The sequence below is a fragment of the Cetorhinus maximus genome, chromosome 19, assembly GCF_964194155.1.
Source record: "Cetorhinus maximus chromosome 19, sCetMax3.hap1.1, whole genome shotgun sequence".
In the NCBI taxonomy this organism is placed as follows: Eukaryota; Metazoa; Chordata; class Chondrichthyes; order Lamniformes; family Cetorhinidae; genus Cetorhinus; species Cetorhinus maximus.
The window spans coordinates 63281524-63305031 of record NC_135897.1 but is presented as its reverse complement, the minus strand read 5'-3'; the positions used below and the strand labels follow the sequence as shown (position 1 = coordinate 63305031).

The 23508-nt window shown below is 45.0% G+C and overlaps 1 protein-coding gene across 1 annotated transcript in view; it reads right to left on the bottom strand.

The window, feature by feature from the left end:
- mcf2l2 (MCF.2 cell line derived transforming sequence-like 2) overlaps positions 1-23508 on the bottom strand; it is a 396665-nt gene that overhangs the window by 106225 nt on the left and 266932 nt on the right. The window contains exons 18-19 of the mRNA XM_078563948.1: positions 20316-20431; positions 1122-1191 (exon numbers count right to left, since the gene is read on the bottom strand). Of these exons, the coding sequence (XP_078420074.1) occupies positions 1122-1191; positions 20316-20431 (186 nt within the window). The remainder of the gene's footprint in view (positions 1-1121; positions 1192-20315; positions 20432-23508) is intronic.

Below are 23508 nucleotides of genomic sequence, written 5' to 3'. Positions count from 1 at the left end.
AAGGGTAGGATAGGTACATTTATTTACAGCCAATGCTAGACTTTTGAGTATTTCAAAACCACCTTTAAGTGGAGTTTCATTCGTTTCTGAAGGTGGATCTGACCTCCTATGATCCAGAAGGTATTTTTGTATTTTCCCTTTGCAGAGCTGCATACCCAGGACTAACAATTTCCAATTCATGGTTATCTGCTTACTAGATATAAAGAAAACTTGTGCAATCCTGCCAGATTCTCTTCAAAATGTTTGATATTGTCATAGACACTAGTGCCCAGAAATCTGTTTGCTCTGACCAATATTGAGCCCTGGGCTGCATTAATATCAGGGAACAATTCCCGTTATGATTAGTGCTTGGGAGAGTTTCCACAGGCAGTGATAGTGTGGGCAGGGAGAGACAAGGCCAGAGCTGGTGAGGCCCTAAGACTCTTTACAGGACCCGGAAGAATGCTCCTGCTCCTGTTGCCACTGCTGCAAACCCGAGAGGGCTTCAATGGCACCAGTGGTTACCATGGTCAGGGTCTCTGGATTCTGCTGGAGAACAGCAGATAGGAGGCAAACAGACCCGAAGGTCACTAAGGAATATATAAGAAAAAAGTGATTCTTGTCTCTTCAGGCCTCCCTTTGTATTTTTGCCTACCCTTCTCAGATCATCTGACATGGAGGATTGTGTCACCACCTCCTGCCTCATTTAAATAGTCACATTTTGCCTGCACCAATTATAGGTGCTGCTCCTACACTGCCACTCATGGGAAGCCTCAGAATCCCAGAATGATCTAAAGTGGTGGAGACCCAGTAATTTGAGAATTGGTCTCTATGGCCTGACTTTTGCACCTGGGGAATAGGCGTGCCCAAGACACTGATCCAAAGAAAATTGTCCCATTGCTTTTTCTGCAAATGCCCCCAAATAGAGATCTCCTATTCAATCACAGTACACAGTATGATACGCTCTAAAGGAAGCTTCAGATAGTGTGTCATTTTCCACAGTAGTAGTCAATGGAAAGGCTTATCGGTCAGGCCAATTTGCTAGAGTTAAGTTTTCCACACCCTCCAAATTTGAAAGTCAACATCATTTGTTTGCTCAGAAAATATCTGCTGGAAATTGGCAATGGAAGTGATTTACTTACCCTTTTTAAAAAGCATTTTCCTACAAGTTCAGGGTTTTCCATGCAATTTTCAAGCTCTTTAAGGAATATCCTTAAAGGAAAGAGCACATGTTATTTAATAAAGGCATAGAGTTAGTGGCTGAATATCTCTTGCAAAATAATGATTTCAGTCATGTTCTATCCAGAGAAATATCACTATGGAATGCAATAGATTCATCTGAATTATAGGTAGCCTGGAAATTTTCTCTTCAAAATTTGCCCAGAGGTTAGGGAGAAATGTCATAGATTAGTTTCTCTTGGGAGTTTTATCTTTGGCTATTCACTTCCCTTCAGATTGAAAAATGGGGGCAGGGGAACAGACTAGAAATTTTTCTTCATGATGTGGGAGGTAATCTGGCAAAGTGGATTGCATATTCTTTGATGAATCTGCCTGATTTTCATTCCACTGAATTTCCTTGGGTTCCATAAAGTGAAGGAGGTCCTCTGTGCCAGATTACTGCCCAAGCTATAAGGATGAAAATCTACACAATAGTCTTATGGCGGTACTAACAGTGCAAGTTCTGAGTTTGACGTAATATAATATTTGATGAAATGTAATATTTCCAAGTTTGCTGATGACACGAAACTTGATGGGAATGTGAGCGATGAGGAGGACGTGAAGAGGCTTAAAGGCAATTTAGACAGGTTGAGTGAGTGGGCAAATACATGGGAGACGCAGTATAACGTGGATAAGTGTTGTTATCGACTTCGGTAGAAAATGCAGAATGGCAGAGTATTATTTAAATGGTGATAGTTTGGGAAATGTTGATGTACAAATAGACCTGAGTGTCCTTGTACACAAACACTGAAAGCAAGCATGCAGGTACAGCAAGCAGTTAAGAAGGCAAAGGGTATGTTGGCCTTCATTGCGAGAGGACTTGAGTATAGGAGCAAGGATGTCTTACTGCAGCTGTACAGCCTTGGTGAGACTACACCTGGAATATTGTGTGCTGTTTTGGTCTCCTTACCTAAGAAAGGATATACTTGCCATAGGAGTGCAACAAAGGTTCACCAGACTAATTCCTGGGATGGCAAGTTTGTCATATGAGGTGAGATTGGGCCAACTAGGCCTGTATTCACTGGAGTTTAGAAGAATGAGGGGATCTCATTGAAACATATAAAATTCTGACAGGGCTGGACGGACTGGATGCAGGGATGATGTTTCCTCTGGCTGGGGTGTCTAGAACAAGGGGTCACAGTCTCAGGATATGGGGTAGGCCATTTAGAACTGAAATGAGGAGAAACTTCTTCACGCAGAGGGTGGTGAACCTATGGAGTTCTCTACCACAGAAGACTGTGGAAGCCAAGTCACTGAGTATATTTAAGAAGGAAATGGATAGATTTCTAGACTCTAAAGGCATCAAGGATTATGGGGAGAGCGCAGGAGAATGGTGTTGAGATAGAGGATCAGCCATGGTCATATTGAATGGCGGAGCAGGCTCAAAGGGCCGAATGACCTACTCCTGCTCCTAGTTTCTATGTTTCTTTGATTAATAATCTTTCCTTGTTTTACACTCCTGTAAACCTGCTTGACTCAGTTGAAACCTGACTGGAGAGGATCAAACCTGGAATTATGGAAAAGATGGCCACAGATTTAGAAGGTGATAACACAATCAAGGATTCTGGAGAGTAAAGGCTAATACTTAGCAAGGGCAAAGGGGTTGAGGATGGGTTTTTGAGGAGGGGTGTTGCAGGCTTGAAAGGAAGGGGCAGTACTCAAGGAGTAGGAACCATTTTAATGCTAACTAGCATGGGGACCAGCAGCTTAGCAAGAATAGGGTCAAGCGTGCATGAGGTGGGTCTAATGAACAGGATCAACAAGAGTTGGTCTAAAGAAAAATAGAAGAGAAATATAAGACATGGGTTCGGGGTTAAAAAAGGGGAAAGTTCTCGGAAGGTGAGGTTTGGCTTATGGAAAAGAAGGGGGCGAAGCAGCAGAGGTAGTTACAGATAGCGATAATGTTAGCAATGAAGAAATCCATGTGCTCCTTGTTGGAAGTGAAAATGCTGTTGGCAGGGGAAACTGGGTAAGCAGGTGGTTAATGGTTGTGAAAATAAGCTGTGTAATCTTTGCTTTGCAGGATGATCCTGGATTAGTGCGATGTTTTGGTGGAGATTTCTTTTACTCTTTCATGGGACTGAGCATTGCTGGCAAAGCCAGTAATTATTGCCTATCACTACTTGTCCTTGAAAAGGTGGTGGAGAGCCACCCTTCTTGAACTGTCCCAATGGTGTGAGTATATCCACTGCACAGTTAGGGAGAGAGTTCCAGTATATTTGATCAGCAATGAAGGAATAGTAATAGAGTTCTAAGTTAGGATTGGAGGGGAGCTTGTGTTACTCACAATAAGAGGTTGTGGTGGAAGAATTAATCCAGGCAGGTCTTTTAGTTAAAGCTGGTTTATTTCCAAGACAACTCCTCAGCGCTAGTCACTTCCACACAAAGTGTTCCAGCTGTACCTTTTTATTCTATTTAGTTGGGGTAATTAATGCCCATCACTTGTTTAACCACCAATTGGTTTTAAGAAGATGATTGCCATATTAACAGTTTGCAGGTATTGACATTCCCACCCTTGCCCTTCTAGATGGTGGAAGTCGTGGGTTTGGAAGATGCTGTTCAAAAGGCATAGCAAGTTGCTCAAAGTCATCATTTTTGCTTGGTTTTACTTGGAAAAAGCAAGTCAAAGGTGAAGGTGATGGAATAGCTGAGTCGATCAATAGCTGAGGAAGTATTGTGGTGGGAGTTTGCAGTTGTAAGTGACTTGGCAGAATATCTTTTTCAGGATCAAGGAAAGAAAGGCTTGAATTTAATAGCGCTTTTCACAACCATCAAGTATCCCAAAGCGCTTTATAGCCAATGAAGTACTTTTGATGTGTAGCCAACTGACAAACAGGAAATGTGATAAGTACCAGAAAATCTGTTTTTGTGATGTTGATTGAGGGATAAATATTGGTCAGGACACCAGGGATAATTCCACTGCTCTTCTTTGAAAAGTGGGAGTATCAAGGGATCTTCTGCATTCATTTGAGAGGGCAGAGGAGCCCTCAGTTTAATGCCTCATCTGAAGTGGATGATCCATCTCAGCCTACTCCAGAGGGTCCCAGCATCACAGGTGCCAGTCTTCAGCCAACTCAATTCATTCCATGTGATTCAAGAAACGGCTGAAGGCACTAGATAGTGTAAAGACTATGGGCCCTGACAATATTCCGGCAATAGTACTGAAGACTTGTGCTCCAGAACTTGCTGCGCCCCTAACCAAGCTGTTCCAGTACAGCTACAACACTGGCATCTACCTGGCTATGTGGAAAATTGCCCAGGTATGTCCGTTCACAAAAAGCAGGACAAATCTAATCCAGCCAATTAATGCCTCATCTCTCGATCATCAGTAAAGTAATGGAAGGGGCCATCAACAGTGCTATCAAATGGCACTTGTTTTTTGTTTGCTTTGGGATGTGGCTAGGCCAGCATTTATTGTCCATCCTTAATTGCCCTTGTTCAAAGTCAACCACATTGTTGTGGGTCTGGAGACCAGGTAAGGACAACAGATTTCCTTCCCTAAAGGACATTAGTGAACCAGAGGGGTTTTTACGACAATGGCCAATGGTTTCATGGTAATCATCAGGCTTTTAATTCCAAATATTTATTGAATTCAAATCCCACCATCCGCCATGGTGGGATTCAAACCCGGGTCTCCAGAGCTTTAACCTTGCTCTCTGGAATACTTGCCCAGTGATAATACCATATATGCCACCAGCCACCACCTCCCCTTGCTTATCAATAACCTGCTCACTGACACTCAGTTTGGGTTCCGCCAGGGCCACTCATCTCCTGAGCTCATTACAGCCTTGGTTCAAACATGGACAAAAGAGCTGAACTCCAGAGGTGAGGTGAGAGTGACTGCCCCTGAAATCAAGGCCGCATTTGACTGAGTGTGGCATCAAGGAGCCTGAGCAAAACTGGGAGTCAATGGAAATCAAGGGGATAATTCTCCACTGGTTGGAGTCATACCTAGCACAAAGGAAGATGATTGTGGTTGGTGGAGGTCAATCATTTCGGTTCCAGGACATCACTGCAAGAGTTCCTCAGGGTAGTGTCTTAGGCCCAACCATCTTCAGCTGCTTCATCAATGACCTTCCTGCCATCATAAGGTCAGAAGTGGGGATGTTCGCTGATGATTGCACAATGTTCAGCACCATTCATGACTCCTCAGATACTGCAGCAGTCCATGTCCAAATGCAGCAAGATCTGGACAATATCCAGGCTTGGGCTGACAAGTGGCAAGTAACATTCGTGGCACAGAAGTGCCAGGCAATGACCATCTCTAACAAGAGAGAATCTATTCACCGCCCCTTGACATTCAATGGCATCACCATCACTGAATCCCCGCACCATCAACATCCTGGGGGTTATCATTGTCCAGAAGCTGAACTGGACTAGCCATATAAATACTGTAGCTACAAGAGCAGGTCAGAGGCTAGGAATCATGCGATGAGTAACTCACCTCCTGTCTCCCCAAAGCCTGTCCACCATCTACAAGGCACAAGTCAGGGGTGTGATGGAATACTCTCCACTTACCTGGATGAGTGTAGCTCCAACAACACTCAAGAAGCTTACACCATCCAGGACAAAGCAGCCCACCTGATTGGCACCACATCCACAAACATTCACTCCCTTCACCACCAATGCACAGAAGCAGCAGCATGTACACGAATCACTGCAGGAATTTACCAAGGCTCCTTAGGCAGCACTTTCCAAACCCACAATCACTACCAACTAGAAGGACAAGGGCAGCAGATAGATGGGAACACCATCACCCGGAAGTCCTCCTCCAAGTCACTCACCATCCTGACTTGGAAATATCACATCATTCCTTCACTGTTGCTGGGTCAAAATCCTACAACTCTCTCCCTAACAGCACTGTGGGCGTACCTACACCACATGGACTGCAGTGGTTCAAGAAGGCAGCTCATCGCCACCTTCTCAAGGGCAATTAGGGATGGGCAATAAATGCTGGCCCAGCCAGTGAAGCCCATACCCCGTGAATGAATTTTTAAAAAAAGTGTGGTTAGAAGGTGGCTGAGGGATGCGGGTGGTGAGGAACACAGCAAAGTGGTGGGAGTTGGCCTTGTCAATGATCAGGACCATGGGAGTAGGGAGGCCATAGAAGGTCATGGAAGATGACAAGGTTGAACAGTGGTTGTGAATGAGTCGACGAGTTTGTAGTGTGGGCAAGCAGGTGGTCAAGGAACTCAGATGAGTGAGGGCAAAGTAAGTTGAGTTGGAGGCACGGTAGAGTATTGTTTGGGAATTTGAATTCAGTTTAAAAATAAGTGATCATGAAGCAGACGGATTGTCATTAACACCCATAAATTTTCATTAGCGAAGGAATCAATCATTCTTACACAATCTGTTCTATATGTGATTCGGTTCCACACAGCCACAGTTGGCTTTTAATTTCCCTCTGAAATCATTGAATCGTGGAATGATACAGCACAGGAGGAGACTGTTTGGCCCATCATGCTTGTGGCTGACTCTGGAAGAGTTATCCAATTAGTACATGACTGTCTTCTCTAAAGCCCTGTAAATATTTCCTTTTCAAAAATTTATTAAATTCTGTTTTGAGGAATTTTGCCAGCCTTCCAGGCAATGCATCATGCCAACTTGCTGCATAACCTTTTCCCTCATTTTGCACCTAGCTCTCTTATCAATTACCTTTCCTCTGGTGACTGATCTTTCTGCCACTGGAAATGTTTCTCCTTATTTGCACTACCAAAATCCTTCAAGATTTTGAACATCTCTATCAAACCTCCCTTTAACCATTTCTAATCTAAGGAGAACAACCCCAGTTTCTCTAGTCTCTCCACAAAGTTGAAGTTTTTCATCCCTGGTCACCTTCAAGGTGCACAAAATCCTGTACATCCTGGGTCAAAATCCTGAAATACCCTCCCTAACAGCACTGTGGGTGTACCTACACCACATTGTCTGCAGTGATTCAAAAATGCAGCTCACCACCACCTTCTCAAGGGCAATTAGGGATGGGCAATAAATGCTGGAATAGCCAGCGATGTGCGCATCCCATGAAGGAATAAAAAAAACCCAGATCTCTCTGCATTTCCTCTAAACTTGTACCTTTTAGTACATATTGCCTCTCCTCATTCTTCCTACCAAAGTTAGTCACTTCATACTTCTCTGCATTAAATTTCATCTGCTATTTCACCAGTTTGTCTGTGTCCTACTGAAGACAGAATGTTAATTGTATTAATTGTAGGCAGATGATGGGCATTAGCTGGGGATTCAATTGTGTCCCTATAACTAGACACTGACTTAAACACTGGTTGTTGTTTTACGAGGGGCTTGCTTGTAATCTGTGACTGTAAAGAAATGTGTTTAAAATTGTGTAAAGATTGGCTCCAGTTATATCCTACATTAACTGTCTTCTTGGGCTGTAATAACTAATACTATTCTCCTCACTGTTAACTACATTTTCGAGTTTTGTGTTATCTGCAAATTTGGAAATTGTGTCCTCACCAGATCATCAATATATATCAAAAAAAGTAGTGGTCTCAACACTGACACCTGTGGGGACACCATTGCACACTTCTCTGCTGTCTGACAAACAATTATTTACTACTACCTCCCTCTTTCTGTCCCTTAGTCAATTTTATATCCATGTGGACACTGCCCCGTCAATTCCAGGGGTTCCAATTTTGCTATTAAGTATATTGGGCAGGATTTTTTGCTCAGCATGAAGGCACACACTTAACACACTCAAGCATAAAATAACACGCAATGATGTCGGGCGAGTGCCCCAATGTCACCACGCACTCGTGCAATATTTCATTCAGCACATGCACGAGAGTTGGCTGTATGCCCGCCGACAATTAAGAGGCCTATTAAGGCCATTAATGTATTAATTAACGTAGATTTTTCCCTGCCCGTCCAACGTTATGGTTGGTGGGTGGGTGAATTGGCTAGGCAGCCTTTGGATTTTTGAGGAACCCTCATCCAAGGGCAGAATGAGGTTTCCGATATTAATTTTGAAAAAAATGTTTGGACAGAATTTTTATGATCTGTATGTTTGGATGAGTGAGTCTGATGTGTGGACATTTTTTTTCTGCAATTTAAGACCTTTATTTCATGGTTTCAAATTCTTCAGCTCCCTGAGGCAGTTCTCTAAGGAAGCTTTCATGGCGCACTCCCCTGCACCCGCGCTGACTTCAGTGCTCACCCTCCTCCCGCCCCCACCCCGGCAGCGCTGAGCCTTTCAGCATGCATTTCACGCCATTAATTGGCCAGCCAGCATGAAATCGCGGTCAGGGGCCGATCGCAGGTGGTGGGCTGTTCCCAGCCATTCCCAGGCCCACCCACTGTGCCCGCCTGATAACTTCAAAATTTATCCCATTATGTTGTACAATATCAATTGCCTTCTGAAAGCCCATTTAAACTACATGAACTGCACTATCCTCATCCACCCTCCATGTATTTCTGGTCTAGCAAGCCACTCAGTTATATTGACCCATTACAAAAAACTTAAGCAGTTCAAAATGAAGGCCTATCAACACCACCCCAGGGAAACTTTGGAATGGGGAATACATGCCAGCATTGCCAATGATGCTGAGGATTTTTAAAAATTAAATGATTGAAATCACCAAGGTTGAGGGCTTGTTCAATGAAGATACTGAGACTTGATGGAGGTGAGGAGGGGAAATAACTCAGAGAACACAGGTTGAGTTTGAGACAGTTCGATAACAAGGATTTTAAAGAATAATAGCAGGAATTTAACAAAGTGACATGATTGAAGGAGGAAAAAATCACCAGTGGAGTAGGAGGAAAGGCCAAGTTATGATTTGGTGATAAGGGTTACAATGCTACCGTATGGAGAGGGCAGATGGTTGTTGAGTATTCCTCCCTTAACAACCACCAAAACACACAGATTAACTTGTCATTTAACAGCCTTATTGTTTGTGTGCAAATCACTCTGTGCATATTTGGGTGCCTGCACACAACTGATGGACGCAAAAGATCCCCTGGCAATAACTGAAGAACAGCAGATGAGTTACATTGAGTCTACAACACAAAAACAGGCCATTCAGCTCAACCAGTCTTTGCTGGATCTAATATTCCACATGAGCCTCCTCCTGCCCTTCTTCATCTAACCCTATCAACATATCCTTCTGTTCGGTTCTCCATCATGTACTTATCTAGTTTCCCCTTAAATGCATATATTCTATTTGCCTCAGGGAAAGAAAATTTTCCTAAATTCTCTATTGGATTTATTTGTGATTGCCTTATACTTATGGCGCATAGTTCAAATCTGCCTCGCAAGTGGAAATATTTTATCCATGTTACAGTATCATAACTTTTCATTTTCTTAAAAACTTCTATCATGTCACCATTCAACATTCCCTTTTCTAGAAAAAGAGTCCCAGTCTCTTCAGCCTTTCCAGACAGATAACCTCCTTGCCAATGGTTATTCTTAAATCAACTTCACTTAAACAAATTATTTGGTCACTGTCTCATTGCTTCTCCCGGGGCTATGCTGAATGCAAAATGGTTGCCATTACAGCAGTGAATACTCCAAAAGTACTTTCTTGCCCGTGAAGTGCTTTGGATATGCTGAATTCATGAAAGACTCTATATAAATACAAGTTCTTCCTTTCTTTCCAACAGTGACTTAACTATACTTAAACTTATTAAATGTGAAGTACTTGAAGGATATCAAAGGGCACTATATAAATACAAGTTCTGACTTCGTATTGTGTAATTATTTCATTTTTATTAAGCTATATTCTAAACATGTAATATCATAATAATGATTAAAATTTGATCCTTTGCTTTAGGCTGTCACTTTATGTAGCTTTCCTTATTGCAAAGACAGCTGACCTTTGTTCAGAGTCTTCTGACAATGCTCCTTTGGACCGGTTGCTAGAAGAGTTGACAAGGATAATGCAGTTGATGTAAATAACAGAAACAGACAGGGTAATGTAGTAGATATAATATACTGAATTGTCAAAAGGCCTCAGCAAGGTACTGCAGAGTGGACTTTTGACTAAAGTCAGAATTTGTGGAGCCTGGGGACAAGTAGCAAAATGGATAGAAAGCTGGCTACAAAACATACAACAGAGTGAGGGTTAAGAGTAGTCTCTCAGGTTGGCAAAAGATGGGAAGTGGCATTGGATAAGGATCAGTGCTGGGCAATGTTCCTTCAAAGCTGTGTTACTGTGCAGCAACCCAGAAGTCCCTGTGCAGGCTACCCATAATTTGGCCTCTTTTAATAACTGAGTGTCTGCAACTTAAAAAGATTGCCTGTGCACTCAAAAAAAATTAGAGGGAATATTGGTGCTGGACCACTTTGCTAACCATTTGCATAAATGATTTGGACTCAGAAATTCAATGTACAATTTCCAAATTTGCGGACAAAAACAATTGATGGGTGTACTTCATACCAAGAAGGACTGTGATAATGTACAAGAAATAAGAAATCGGCAAATGAATTTCAATATAGATAAGTGTGAGGTTGTGTAATTTGGTAGGAGAAATACGGACACTACATACTCCTTAGATAATAAGTCTAAATGAGGTGAGGGACAAAGGGGTCTAGGAACACATAAACAAATCACTGAAAATAGAGAAGCAGATTAATAAGACCATTAAAAAAAACAAAGCATTGGGATTCAATTTTAGAGGGGTAGAATTGAAAAGCAGAGAAGTTACGTCAAACTTGTTTAAAACCTTGATTAGACCCACTTGAGTATTAAGCATTACTGGTCTCCAAACATAAACGGTATATAGAGGCACTGGGGAAGGTGTGAAAAAGAGATGATACCTGAACTGAGAGGTTATAACATCAGAAAAGACTGAACAGATGGGTCTCTTTACTCAAAAATGAGAAAGCTGAGGGGTGACCTGATAGAAATGTTTAAGATTGTGAAAGGGTATGTTAAGGTAAATGTCTCCCCGACTTAGGGAGACCAAAATTAGATCCGTAAATACATGATAGTCACTAATAAACCCTAATGGGAATTTAGGAGAAACTTCTTTACTCAGACAGTGGCTCGAATGTGGAATTCAGTACCAAAAGGAGTACTTGAGCTGAACAACTTTGATGCATTTAAGGGCAAACTGGATAAACATATGAGGGAGAAAGGAATACAAGGATAAACTAATGGTTTAGAGGAACAGGAGTGGCAGCAGGTTTATGTGGAGCATAAACACCAGTATGAACCAGTTGAGGCAGATGGTCCATTTTAGTGCTGGATGTTCAGTGTAATATGTATGCAGCTTGCAAGGCTGATTGACTGGCATCCAATTTTCTATTTCCTGCAGTGCAGAGACACCTTGGGTGGAATTTTGCCCTTGGCATATGGGATCAGCGGAGGAGGGCAAGGGCAGTTGGGAAGCCGACCACCGCCCGCGATTGGCAGTGCATTGCGATTTTATGCGGGCTGGCCAATTAAGACCCACCTAGCATAAGACGTGGCTGCGGAATGGGCATGAAGGGGCGGGTGGGGGCAGGTTCTCAATGTCCACTGGGTCCAATGGTAACCTGGCGGCCGATTCAAATCCGGCCTTGGCAGCCCTTGGAAGGCTGCCACCGAAGGGCACAGAAGTCGTGGTGGAGAGTGTTGTGGGTGGACACAGCAGACCGGAGAGCAGGTTGGCATGGCAGTCGGCCCCGCTTTTCTCCCATGAGTGCCTTGCTGCCCTCCTGGAGGAGGTAGCAGCGAGGAGAGAAACACTTGTCCCCAGGGATGGGAGGAGGAGGCCCCCCCACCTCACCAAAAGGGCCTTGGAGGAGGTGGCATTCAGTGTCAGCAGCCACAATGTGGTGAGGCACACATGGGTGCAGGGCCGGGAGCGCTTCAATGATCTCCTGCGATCGGGAAGGATGAGTAAAGTGTTGGCATGGGTCACTTTGCAGAACAGTTAAGAGCTGCCCATCCCCTGTGGACCTCAGAGGTGTTAGAGTGTGAGTGGCAAATGTCAATGAGGCAGCATCCGGGCAAGGGGGCGAGCCCTGGCTGCTTGGACTGAGTGCCTTGTGGCTCCATGGTCATGAATCAGCTGAGCTCTGCGAGGTATTCCTCAGGTGGGGTTGGCCAGGCTGCAATGACGCTGCAGGTAGAGAGTAGACTAATCAATGCTCCTCTATCCTTTCAGGAGAAAACATCCCATAACAGTGCAGCAAGGTCGCATACTGGTGGGGTACTGCCACACCTACTAATCCTCACTCGTTATGAACAGGAGGCCCTGGAGTTGGAGAGGTGCCATGCGCCTAGGTTAAGCGGCCGCGGTGAAGTTGGGGTGCCACAGGGAGGTAAGAGTGCAGTGCACTGAGGTGAGAATGTCAGTAATTGCAACCATTCCACTGTAGTCTCTATATTGATGTGAGCCTCGAACCTGGAATCCCCATTGATAATGGAAAAACGAGGGCACCATGATGCATATCCCTGTCTCATGAGGCTGCTAGGCATGCACAGTAACAGTGTGACGACTTCAACTAATGACATGTCCTTGTTCTTCCTTTTAGGCTCACCACCAGCCCTTCGGTGCTGAAGGCCCACCCCTGAGGACCACACTGATCAGGGTGTAACTGTGTCACACCCGCTCTCTCAAGCAGGCACAGAACAGATACCAGCACCTTGGCAGGCATTAGATCACCGGCTACTATCTCGGTGCACATTGGTGAGGTCACTTCAGACTTGCTTGAGGTGCAGGCAGAGGCAGAGAGTGCCCAGGGTGCCAGGAGTCCAAGGAGTGCTGGGGACCAGCTCAGCCGGGGGCTGATGATATGCCTCTGAAGTCATCCATGAGGCAACAGATAGAAACATAGAAACATAGAAACTAGGAGCAGGAGTAGGCCATTCGGCCCTTTGAGCCTGCTCCACCATTCATTATGATCATGGCTGATCATCCAACTCAATAGCCTGCTCCCACTTTCTCCCCATATCATTTGATCTCTTTTGCCCCAAGAGCTATATCTAACTCCTTCTTGAAAACATATCATGTTTTAGCCTCAATTACTTTCTGTGGTAGCAAATTCCACAGGCTCACCACTCTCTGGGTGAAGAAATTTCTCCTGATCTCAGTCCTAAATGGTCTACCCCGTATCCTCAGACTGTGACCCCTGGCTCTGGACTCCCCCACCATCGGGAACATCCTTCCTGCATCTACCCTGCCTAGTCCTGTTAGAATTTTATAGGTTTCTATGAGATCCCCCCCTCATTCTTCTGAACTCCAGCAAATATAATCCTTCGCTGGACATCCAGTAGGGTTTGCGGGAGGATCTGGCGGAGATACCCGAGGGAATGCGTGCCATGGTCTCCGTTGTGGAGGAGTCCTTGCAGAGCGTGAGCGCTGCGTTGACCCTCATGGCTGAGCGCAATGCCTCCTCCATGGAGAGAGTGATGAGTCTCATGGAGAGGCTCCTCCAGGGACTCAGTCAGGGGTTCCTGGGGTTACTCTCGGACCTGCAAGCCCTCACACAGGCAATGACCTGAGGTGGTCAGTGTCAGTGTGGGACTTAGATTGGACACCCAGTATCTCAGCTAGGTGTCCGTCCATCAATGGTGAGCAGGGAGGTCCAGGGCGACCTCACGTTGGCGCACGAGCTGCCTGCCATCTCCTCTCAGGGCGCTCTGGATGAGGACAGCAGTTCCTCTGCCCCCCTCCCCTGCCAGTGACTGTGGCGTCCGATGAGGCTGTGGCGACTGGGGAGATGCCAGCTGTGGCACTGGCCACTCTCTCCCAGGCAGGGCCAGCACAGGCTCCGCGGGCCAGAGGACGCCTGCCAAAGTCATTAAGGCCAAAAGGACAGCAGAGTGAGCAGGCTATCTCCAATGCTGGTGCCAGCGAAGGGGGAGCATCTATACGTAGCACCCGCAAGTGAAAAGTTAAAGCAGCTTAATCACAACATGGCCTGATCACAGGTGATATTTGTTTCCCCCATTTTTCTGTTCAGTATTTATTGGTGTGATGGAAAACACTTGTCAATATTAATTTGTAGAATGTTTGCCAGGCACCAGTTAATTAAATGTGTTTTTGTGCAACTGGCCTCTGGAAGCTTCATTTGTTCTGCAGGTGCAGGGTAAGCCATGGTGTTATGACGGATGTGTTTCTCCTTACACTATGTGCCATTTCAATAAAGTTTATGTTGTTGACCAAGGAACTGGTCTTGTCAGGGATCGAGTATGGAGCCTGCAGCCCTGGCATGTGATGGTGGTTCTTATTTGGTAGGCTAGCTGAAGGAGCGTTGGATCAAAGCATCCCGGGTGTCCCTGCCTCTCTGGAGATTGCCCAGGTCAGCGTCTATGCCCTCAGCATTCTCCTGACCATGCGCGTCCTCGGACTCATTACCAGACTCATCATCTGTTTCCTGTGCAGCTGCATCCACTGCATTCCCCCTTTCCAACGTCAGACTATGGAGAGCACAGCATGCAACCACTATCAGTGACACGTGATTTGGGGGTTATTGGAGTGCGCCCCCTGAGCGGTCCAGGCATCGGAAGCACATCGTGAAAAGGCCTATGGCTCTCTCTACCACAGCCCTTGTGGTGCCGTGGCTCCTATTGTATTGCTGCTCGGTCTCTTTTCTCGGGTGGCGGAGAGGCATCATGAGCCACCTTTTGAGGGGTAGCTCTTGTCACTCAGCAGTCATCCATCCAGTCGGGCTGGAGCACTGAAGAGCCTCGGCACCTGGGAGTATCTCAGGATGTAAGCGACTTGGGAGCTGCCAGGGTACCTTGCACAGACTTGCAACTATGGTCACACACTATCTGCACGTTCATGGAGTGGAAGCCCTTTCTGTTGATGAAGGCACCGGGCTCACCCGCTGGCGCCTTGATGGCCACATGTGTACAATCAATTGCACCCTGGACACGGAGGAAGCCAGCAATTGCTGCAAAGCTTCTGGTTCGACCTGCCTGGCTGGCCTCGTCCGTATGGTAGTGAATGAAAGTCAATGAATGCCTGAATAGAGCGTCTATCACCAGCTTAACACAACTGTGGACAGCTGATTGGGAGACTCCACACGGATCCCCCACTTAGCCCTGGAAAGAGCCGGAGGCATAGAAGTTGAGGGCCACCGTGACCTTCAGCACCACTGGCATGGGGTGTCCACCCACACAGCTGGAGCTGATCTCATGGCCAATCCTCTGACAGATGGAAGTCACTGCCTCCCTTGAGAGACGAAGCCTCCTTCGGCATTGCACCTCAGACATATTGAGGTAGCTGTATCGCCGCCTGTAAACCCCGGCAGCAGGATATTGGCATCTTCTGCGGCCCCTTCCGCCTTGGACTTTCTGTTGGCCCTGCGCCCCTTGTGCCTGCGCCTCTCCTCCCACAGGTCACTCCCCTGGAGGCCGAATAGGGACACCTGGCCTCCTCCCCCTTCTGCCCCTCTCTTCCTCCTCAGAGGAGGTGCCTCCAGCAGAGACCACAATCCCATTACCAGGGTAAGGGGAGGCTGTCTGAACCTGGAAGGCCCCAAGTGGTATGAATCCTCCGGGGGCCTGGAGAACAACACTGAGTCCTGAACAGAAGCCTCTTACTTCTGTCAATGCAGCTGTGAAGTGAAATAAAGCTGTCCTGTTCACATAAGCAACCAGCAGCAAGTTATATCCTAAAATACAAACTATTCACATTTACAAGCCCACTGACCCCTCTTATCCCGCCCGTGGATGAGGTTTTTGAAATTGTGGCCTGCCCACCTGCCCGTTTAGCCCATGAAACAGTCTGAAAATCACACGGGCTACGTAAAGTCTGAGACAATTGGTGTTTCAAGGGCCTTAAATGGCCGCTTAATTAATGGTATGCGTGCCTCCATCTTCATCTTCATGTGAGTGTGTGCATTGGCGTCGGCATGCTCGGCCGATGTCAATGCGCTTTATTTCACGCTCGGGCATGTCAGATGCTCACCTGCACGTTGAGCTAAAAATTCTGGCCCTTGTTCCAATCTATTGCCACCCTTTATCTTGTCTGGAATGCTTGGAAAATAATTGGCACAGACTCATGTGTTATTACTTGGTAGCACATCAACCTAGTACAAACATGTAATGTTTTACCATAACCTGTACACACGCCGTCTAACCTATCCCAGACCCTCCCTTTTGTCCTACCTCCTCCTCCCTCCTTTAAACAGCATAAAACACATCATATTTCTAGTTCCATTCAGTTCTGAAGAGTCATATTCGACTTGAAAAGTTAACTCTTGCCCAGATTTTCGCTACAATGGAAAGGCTCTCCGGCATTGTGGAAATCCTCGAAATGTCTGGAACTTCTAAGTCCCACCCCAAACGTGGCATTTCCTATTTTCACGGGGGGCAGGACTGGAGTCAGGCCGGGGTTCGTGCATGTGTGGTTAACAGAGGCAGTTGGCCATTTAAATCACCAGCTGCGTCCACTGAAGTGGGATTTTGGTCGGCCAGGAGTGTGAAATCCGAAGTGTGCAGATTAGAGGAGGTCTGAACTTGGTGGATTCGTTTGGACAGCCAGAGTACTGACTTGTAGAGATAAAGCACTCCTTTGGATATGGTCCCAGAACAGCTATGGCAGTGGTAAGGCACCCTTTGGGATTGTTAAAAGTAAAGGTGATTGTGTGTAAAAAGTTCATAAACTCATTGGAATTGTCAAAGCTGTCAAAAAACTGTCATCAAGCTGTCAAGGAACTGTCAAGCTGTCAAAAAACTGTCAAAGGATACTGGGTGAAATGGCATGAAGGGGTAAGGGTAAAGGATGGTGGTCATGGGTTGGTATGAATTGACACTTTTGGCATAGGGGCTATAAAGGGCCATGGGGATGTGGGGGTCATGGGAGATATGAGGGGCACGGGTTGGCAGAGGGATTATGAGGGGCTATAGAGCAGGGCAGATAGGCATGGGTTGGCATTGGGGTATGAGGGGCAAGGGTTGGTAGAGGGGCATGGGTTGGCAAAGGATGTATGAGAGGCCATGAAGGTGCGTGAGGGGTGTGACGTGGCATAGGTTGGCGTGGATGGGGCATGGGGAGCATGTGGTGGGGTAAAGGGGGGTGACAGGTGAAGGCTGGAAGGCTGTTTTTGTTTTAATCTTTTTAAAAACAGCTTAAAGTGCCAGAGCTCAGAGGCAGGCCTTCTGCCCAGTCTGCCTCCACACTCGTTCCAGGAGCGGCGGGCCTGACTTCCGATCCAGCTTACCCCCCAGAATGAAAATCCCAACCGCGGGTAGCCATTTTTAAAGACCACGTTCGCAGAGCCAGGAATTCCTCTGTCTCTGTAGCCCTGACCCAGAAGTGTAAATCTGGGCCTGTTTCTCTCTCCACAGATGCTGCCAGAATTGTGGAGTTTTTCCATGCACTTTCTGTTTTTATTTCAGATTTCCAGCATCCCCAATATATTTTTTCTATGTTATTGTATTATTTCACCAGTTGCTTAGCACTGTAATATATTGATAATATGTGAATGTACATTGTAGTATACATTAAACCGCATATACAACTGACTCCTCAAATACTGAAGCAATCCATGTCCAATTGCAGCAAGACCTGGACAATATCCAGGCTTGGGCTGACAAGTGACAAGTAACATTCGTGCCACACAAGTTCCAGGTAATGACCATCTCCAACAAGAGAGAATCCAACCATCACCCCTTGATGTTCAATGGCATTATCATCACTGAATCCCCCACTATCAACATCGCGGGGCCTACCATTCACCAGAAACTGAACTGGACTAGCCATATATATACTGTGGCTACAAGAACAGGTTAGAGCCTAAGAATTGTGCGACGGGTAACTCACCTCCTGATTCCCCAAAGCTTGTCCACCATCTACAAGGCACAAGTCAGGAGTGTGATGGAATACTCTCCACTTGCTTGGGTGAGTGCAGCTCCCACAACACTCAAGAAGCTTGACACCATCCAGGACAAAGCAGCCCGCTTGATTGGCACCACATTCACTCCCTCCACCACCAACGCACAGTAGCAGCAGTATGTACCATCTACAAGATGCATTGCAGAAATTGACCAAGGCTCCTTTGGCCACATCTTCCAAACCCATGACCACTACCATCTAGAAGGACAAGGGCAGCAGATAGATGGGAACAACACACCTGGAGGTTTCCCTCCAAGTCACTCACCATCCTGACTTGGAAATATTTTGCTGTTCCTTCACTGTCGCTGGGTCAAAATCCTGGAACTCCCTTCCTAACAACACTGTGGATGTACCTACACCACATGGACTGCAGCAGTTCAAGAAGGCAGCTCACCACCACCTTCTCAAGGGTAACTAGGGATTGGCAATAAATGCTGGCCCACCCGGTGAAGCCCGCATCCCGTGGATGAATAATTTTTTCAAAATTAAGAGCACATATGGCAAGGCACCAATGTAACTTGCCTTACAATGCCTCAGATTCATGTTTTATTCAATCTTAACACAAAATGAATTTACATTGATTTCTATTTTGTTTACGTATCATTGCAGCAGGATTCCAATGGGAATTCAGACAAAAAATTATGATTTAGCCTAAATACTCCAATAATTGCTTTTAACATTTAGAAGAAAATCAGGGATAATACATGAGAAACAAATTCTGATGATTGACCCAGTGGTTCTTTTGTGGCATACTGCTAAAGAGTTATGGCATAGCAAATGAAAAAAGGAGAATAAATTTATTTTGATTGCAACAGCACACAATTACATAAATTATGTAAAGTAATAAAATCTTGCTTTAATTCAGCATTATGACTCAAGGCAAATATCATGTTTCAATAAATTTCCTGAGGACCCAGTGTGTCTCCAATTTAAATTATTTTTTATGTAAAATTCAGATTATGAAGTTAACATTTTAATGATATACACCAATAGTGATCTGTAACTTAAAAAAAATATTTTCTCTTTCTCTTTCCAAAAACAAATGTTGCTGGTTACTTTTAGAAGAGGAAAGCAAAGCGGGGTTTTATTGCACTTGAAGAAATAAGGTTTAATTTAAAATATTTGACACTTGTGTTTTATTATAAGACTGTACTAGGAAATTATTTATGATAGCTGTGCTCTATCAGTGATTTAGAACCAGACATTGAATAGGCAAGCAGCTTCCAGGTTTACCATTTCAGCTTCATTATAAATTAATATAATATTTCATTCCAAAATCTCCTCCCTCTCTGAGGGAAAATGTTTAACCTCCACTCCCATGAATTTAGCCTCCTTGAAAAGGCTGCCGAAGAGTAGTAATTTAGCAGCTGGAAAATAAAGATGGCAACTTTTTCATCTCAGCAATCCGGGTCAAATTCTAATTATAATACAAGAGAGAATCTAACCATTGCACCTTGACGTTCAAAGTATTACCATCGCTGAGTCCCCCACTCTCAACATCCTGGGGGTTACCATTGATCAGAAACTGAACTGGACTAGCCATGTAAATACTGTAGCTACAACAGCAGGGCAGAGGCTAGGAATCCTGTGGCGAGTAACTCACCTCCTGACTCCCCAAAGCCTGCCCACCATCTACAAGGCACAAGTCAGAAATGTGATGGTATACTCCCCACTTGCCAGGATGAGTGCAGCTCCAACAACACTCAAGAAGCCTGACACCATCAAGGACAAAGCAGTCCGCTTGATTGGCACCCCTTCCCCAAACATTCACTCCCTCCATCATCGATGCACAGTGGCAGCATGTGTACAATATACAAGATTCACTACAAAAACTCACTAAGATTCCTTCGACAGCACCTTCCAAACCCACAACCGTTACCATCTAGAAGGACAAGGACAGCAGGCAGGTGGGAACACCTGGAAGTTCCCCTCCAAGTCACTCACCACCCTGATTTGGAAATATATCACTGTTCCTTCACTGTAGCTGGGTCAAAGTCCTAGAACTCCCTCCCTAACAACACTGTGGGTGTACCTACACCACAGGTGCTGCAGCGGTTCAAGAAGGCAGCTCACCACCACCTTCTCAAGAGTAATTTGGGATGGGCAACAAATGTTGGCCTAGCCAGCGATGCCCACATCCCATGAATGAATAAAAAAATCAAATAATTTCTCATGACAGACTTATAATATTCCACAGTAAAAATCAATTTTACATTTCTCGTTTCCAAAATTGACCAGATGAATCTTTGAGATTATCACAATGTAAAGTTAATAAAATCAAATGTTATCACTAACGTAGTTATTTGTATGTAATTGAGAAGTATGATCACCTATTGTGAAAATCATAGATTTCTGGAAGATTTCCAAACAGGACTTCCTTTTTGTTCTTAAGGGAAGCTGGGATCAGGGGAGCCAGCTCTTGATTATCCATTTCAGATGCATAACCCTGTAAAGAAAAGGAAACAACATAATGAATGTGGGATTGGAATCTCCTTCAACTGGACTATATAAAATATGATGGAAGAACCCCAAAACCCCCACAGACACAAGTACTGTAAATGAAAGCCCAGCCCCAAAACAAAACACATAAAGGCAGGCTATGTTGTAAAGCGGGGGTTAATCTCAGACATTCCAACATCACAACAGAACTGATACTATTAAAAGGATTGGAATTTAAGACATCATCACAGCAGCAAACACGGGATAACCACCATCATGTAATCTAATTAAGAAACCAAGGAGGCCATTGTCACAACCAAATAACCACAGACAACATCCATTTACTCCTGTCACGGAAGGAGAGAAACCTTTCACATAAAGACCAGCTTTGGAGCCAGGGATACTTCACCTTGGTGGGATTCATTGCTTTCAGTTGTGGAAACAACATCAGCACCGAGTAGGTCTCTCTGGAACAGACTTGAGGGATCAAAGAAGGTGCTAAGCACTAACCATCCAGCAGGCTGGCCTCAGGAAATGTGTTCATGATATTTCGATAAGGATCATCATAAAAAGGACAAGAGCAAAGGGTTTGGCACTGCAGTCAAGAAGGAGGGTCAGGAAGGGTCAAACTGGCTCGTGGACCTACAGTTCTCACCAGAAGGACCAACCGTGTGAAGGATTGTAAGTTATCAGCCAAATCCGAGGGGTATTGGGGCTGAGAGATTAGAGTAATTTAAGGGTAATGACCAAGTCCAGGGGATTTGGGTCTGAATGTGGGGTTTTGCCTGTGGCTTTTCCAGTAAAGTTTTTCCCTTATAAGTCGTGGTGATTTTGTGTGTTTTGGATGGGAGCCGAGGTCCAATCGTGGAGGGATTTAAATCAGACGAACCAATCGAGGTGTTGTGTCATTTAAACCAGCTTAGAGCTTTGTATTAGGGAGCCAGGATGTTTATTTCTAATAAATAGCAAGATTGTAGTTGAGTTGAACCCTGTGTCTGTGCAATTTTGTTCTCTATAAAATCCTAAAGTCCAAGAAGCATTGTAGGAGAGGAATGGGAACCGCTTACATGAACTATTCATCAATATTTACAGTAGGTAATGTGTATAGTGACAAATGATATTGGATTATCTAGAGGTTCTGAGTTCAAATCACCTCATGGAAACTCATGATTATTCACTAAGTATGGTAACTTGCGGGTTGACCCCCAATAGATGACAGTGGAAGCTGTCAAACTACCATATAACACCATAATTACTGCATTGAAGGGAATGTGCCATACTTATCTGGTCTGGCCTATATTTGGCACCAGTTTTTGACTGCATGGTTGACTCAAAATGCCTCAAAGCAACTAAAGCTGGACAATAAATACTACCTTGCCAGTGTTGCCCACGTCCCAAAAACAATTTTTGCCAGGTAGTTTGTGATGATCTCCATTCCAACTTTACTAAGCTTAAGTGCATAAACCAAGGCTGATGTTTGAACAAGGAAATAGTCTGATCAAAATTTATCAGAATATTCATACCATGACTCCACAGCACAATCAGGACAATCTTACAAGGAGCCATCACTTGGTGGAAAGCTAAAACATTGTACAAAATTGACACAGTTTGCATGAAGTTCTAACACCTTTTTATAGGAAAGGTATTAGAGCTGTGAAAGGAGAATAAGAATTTAAGAACTAGAAGCAGGAGTAGGTCATATGACCACATAAGTAGGATGACCAGATTTTCAGAAGTCAAAACTGGGACAAATTGAAAAGCTTTGGAAGGTGGGACACTGTGATGATTGACATGTTGGGCGACCAATGGCAGGAGCCTGAAGGAAAGGCAGTTGAAGATAAGAGGTCAATTGGCAGAAACACTAAACAGTCATGTAATAATCAAAAGAGTGAAAAGCTTGGCATTATTATTTCTGCTTGCATTACTTTTTACTGATTTTAGGTATTATAATTTTAGGGTGCAATTATATCTTGAGATTGTTATTAATATAATTGCATTTAAAATGGAGGGAGGGGTGGAGACTGCCTCCTCAGCCCTCACCATCTTGAGGCCACTTGCACAGATCAACATGTGCCCCACACACACCCTGGGATACTCCCCTTCCCCAGTACAGCCCATGTACTGCAGCCTCTTCCCTTGCCTCAGGCCACTTTTACCCCTTCCCCAAGCAAGCCCTAGCCCTGCAGCCATTGAAAAGCCACCCACATATGGCTGATCTGGTAGGTAGAGACCTGCCACAAGCCCCACTAAAAGTGATGTGGTGCTGTCTGTGAAGGCTGGCACTGATGACTGCGAGTGCTGACCGAAGCAAGGTAGGCAAACAAACCTTAAAGTCCCAAGTGAAGGGCAGCCCGCCAAGTACATGCCTTAGATATGCTATTGTAAAACATGTCGGCTTCACCATGAGGTAGTTGAATTGTGGAGGGAATCGGCAACCAAGCAGTGAAGCTGCCTGCAGGCTGCATCTTGAAGAAGCTATCACTAGTGAACCTATCAGCAGTAAATGCAGGGAGAAACCAGCCTGTGATTGGCTGAGCAGCTTTACAGCATTTTTCAATTATAAGTCACTTGAATGTCCAACCAGTTTGGCGGGCCACATTGAGTTAGACAGGCCTGCCTTAAATAGAAGGTGCTAGAGCAGCACTCCGGTGTGCTTTGGCAGCACTACACCACTGCCTCTGGAGTGCCTAGATATGCTTTGTGCAGTAGATGACAATGATGTGGGATACCCCTGATAGGACATTTTGCAGGGTTCCCCCAGATCTATCAAGGCATCTAAACCTCATCTCAGAAGGTCAATGACCTGTTCTATGGAGGCTCTTGTAGCGAAATGGCAGGAGCCGTATGTGTCCTCTGCCATATATGGGGGTTGCATAAAAGAGTTAGAAGCCATGTCTTCAGTGGACACCCCTTGTTCACAAGACTCAGGCCATGGAAATATTTGCGTGGCCTGAAGAGCTGTCTAAGGATGAAGGAGTGGGGGCAGCTTCCCAGGAACCTCATGCACACCTGCATGATCCAACTGCGGTAGTTCAAATGGCTTGAACATTCAGGGAGTGGAACCCTTTCCTGTTCACAAAGGTG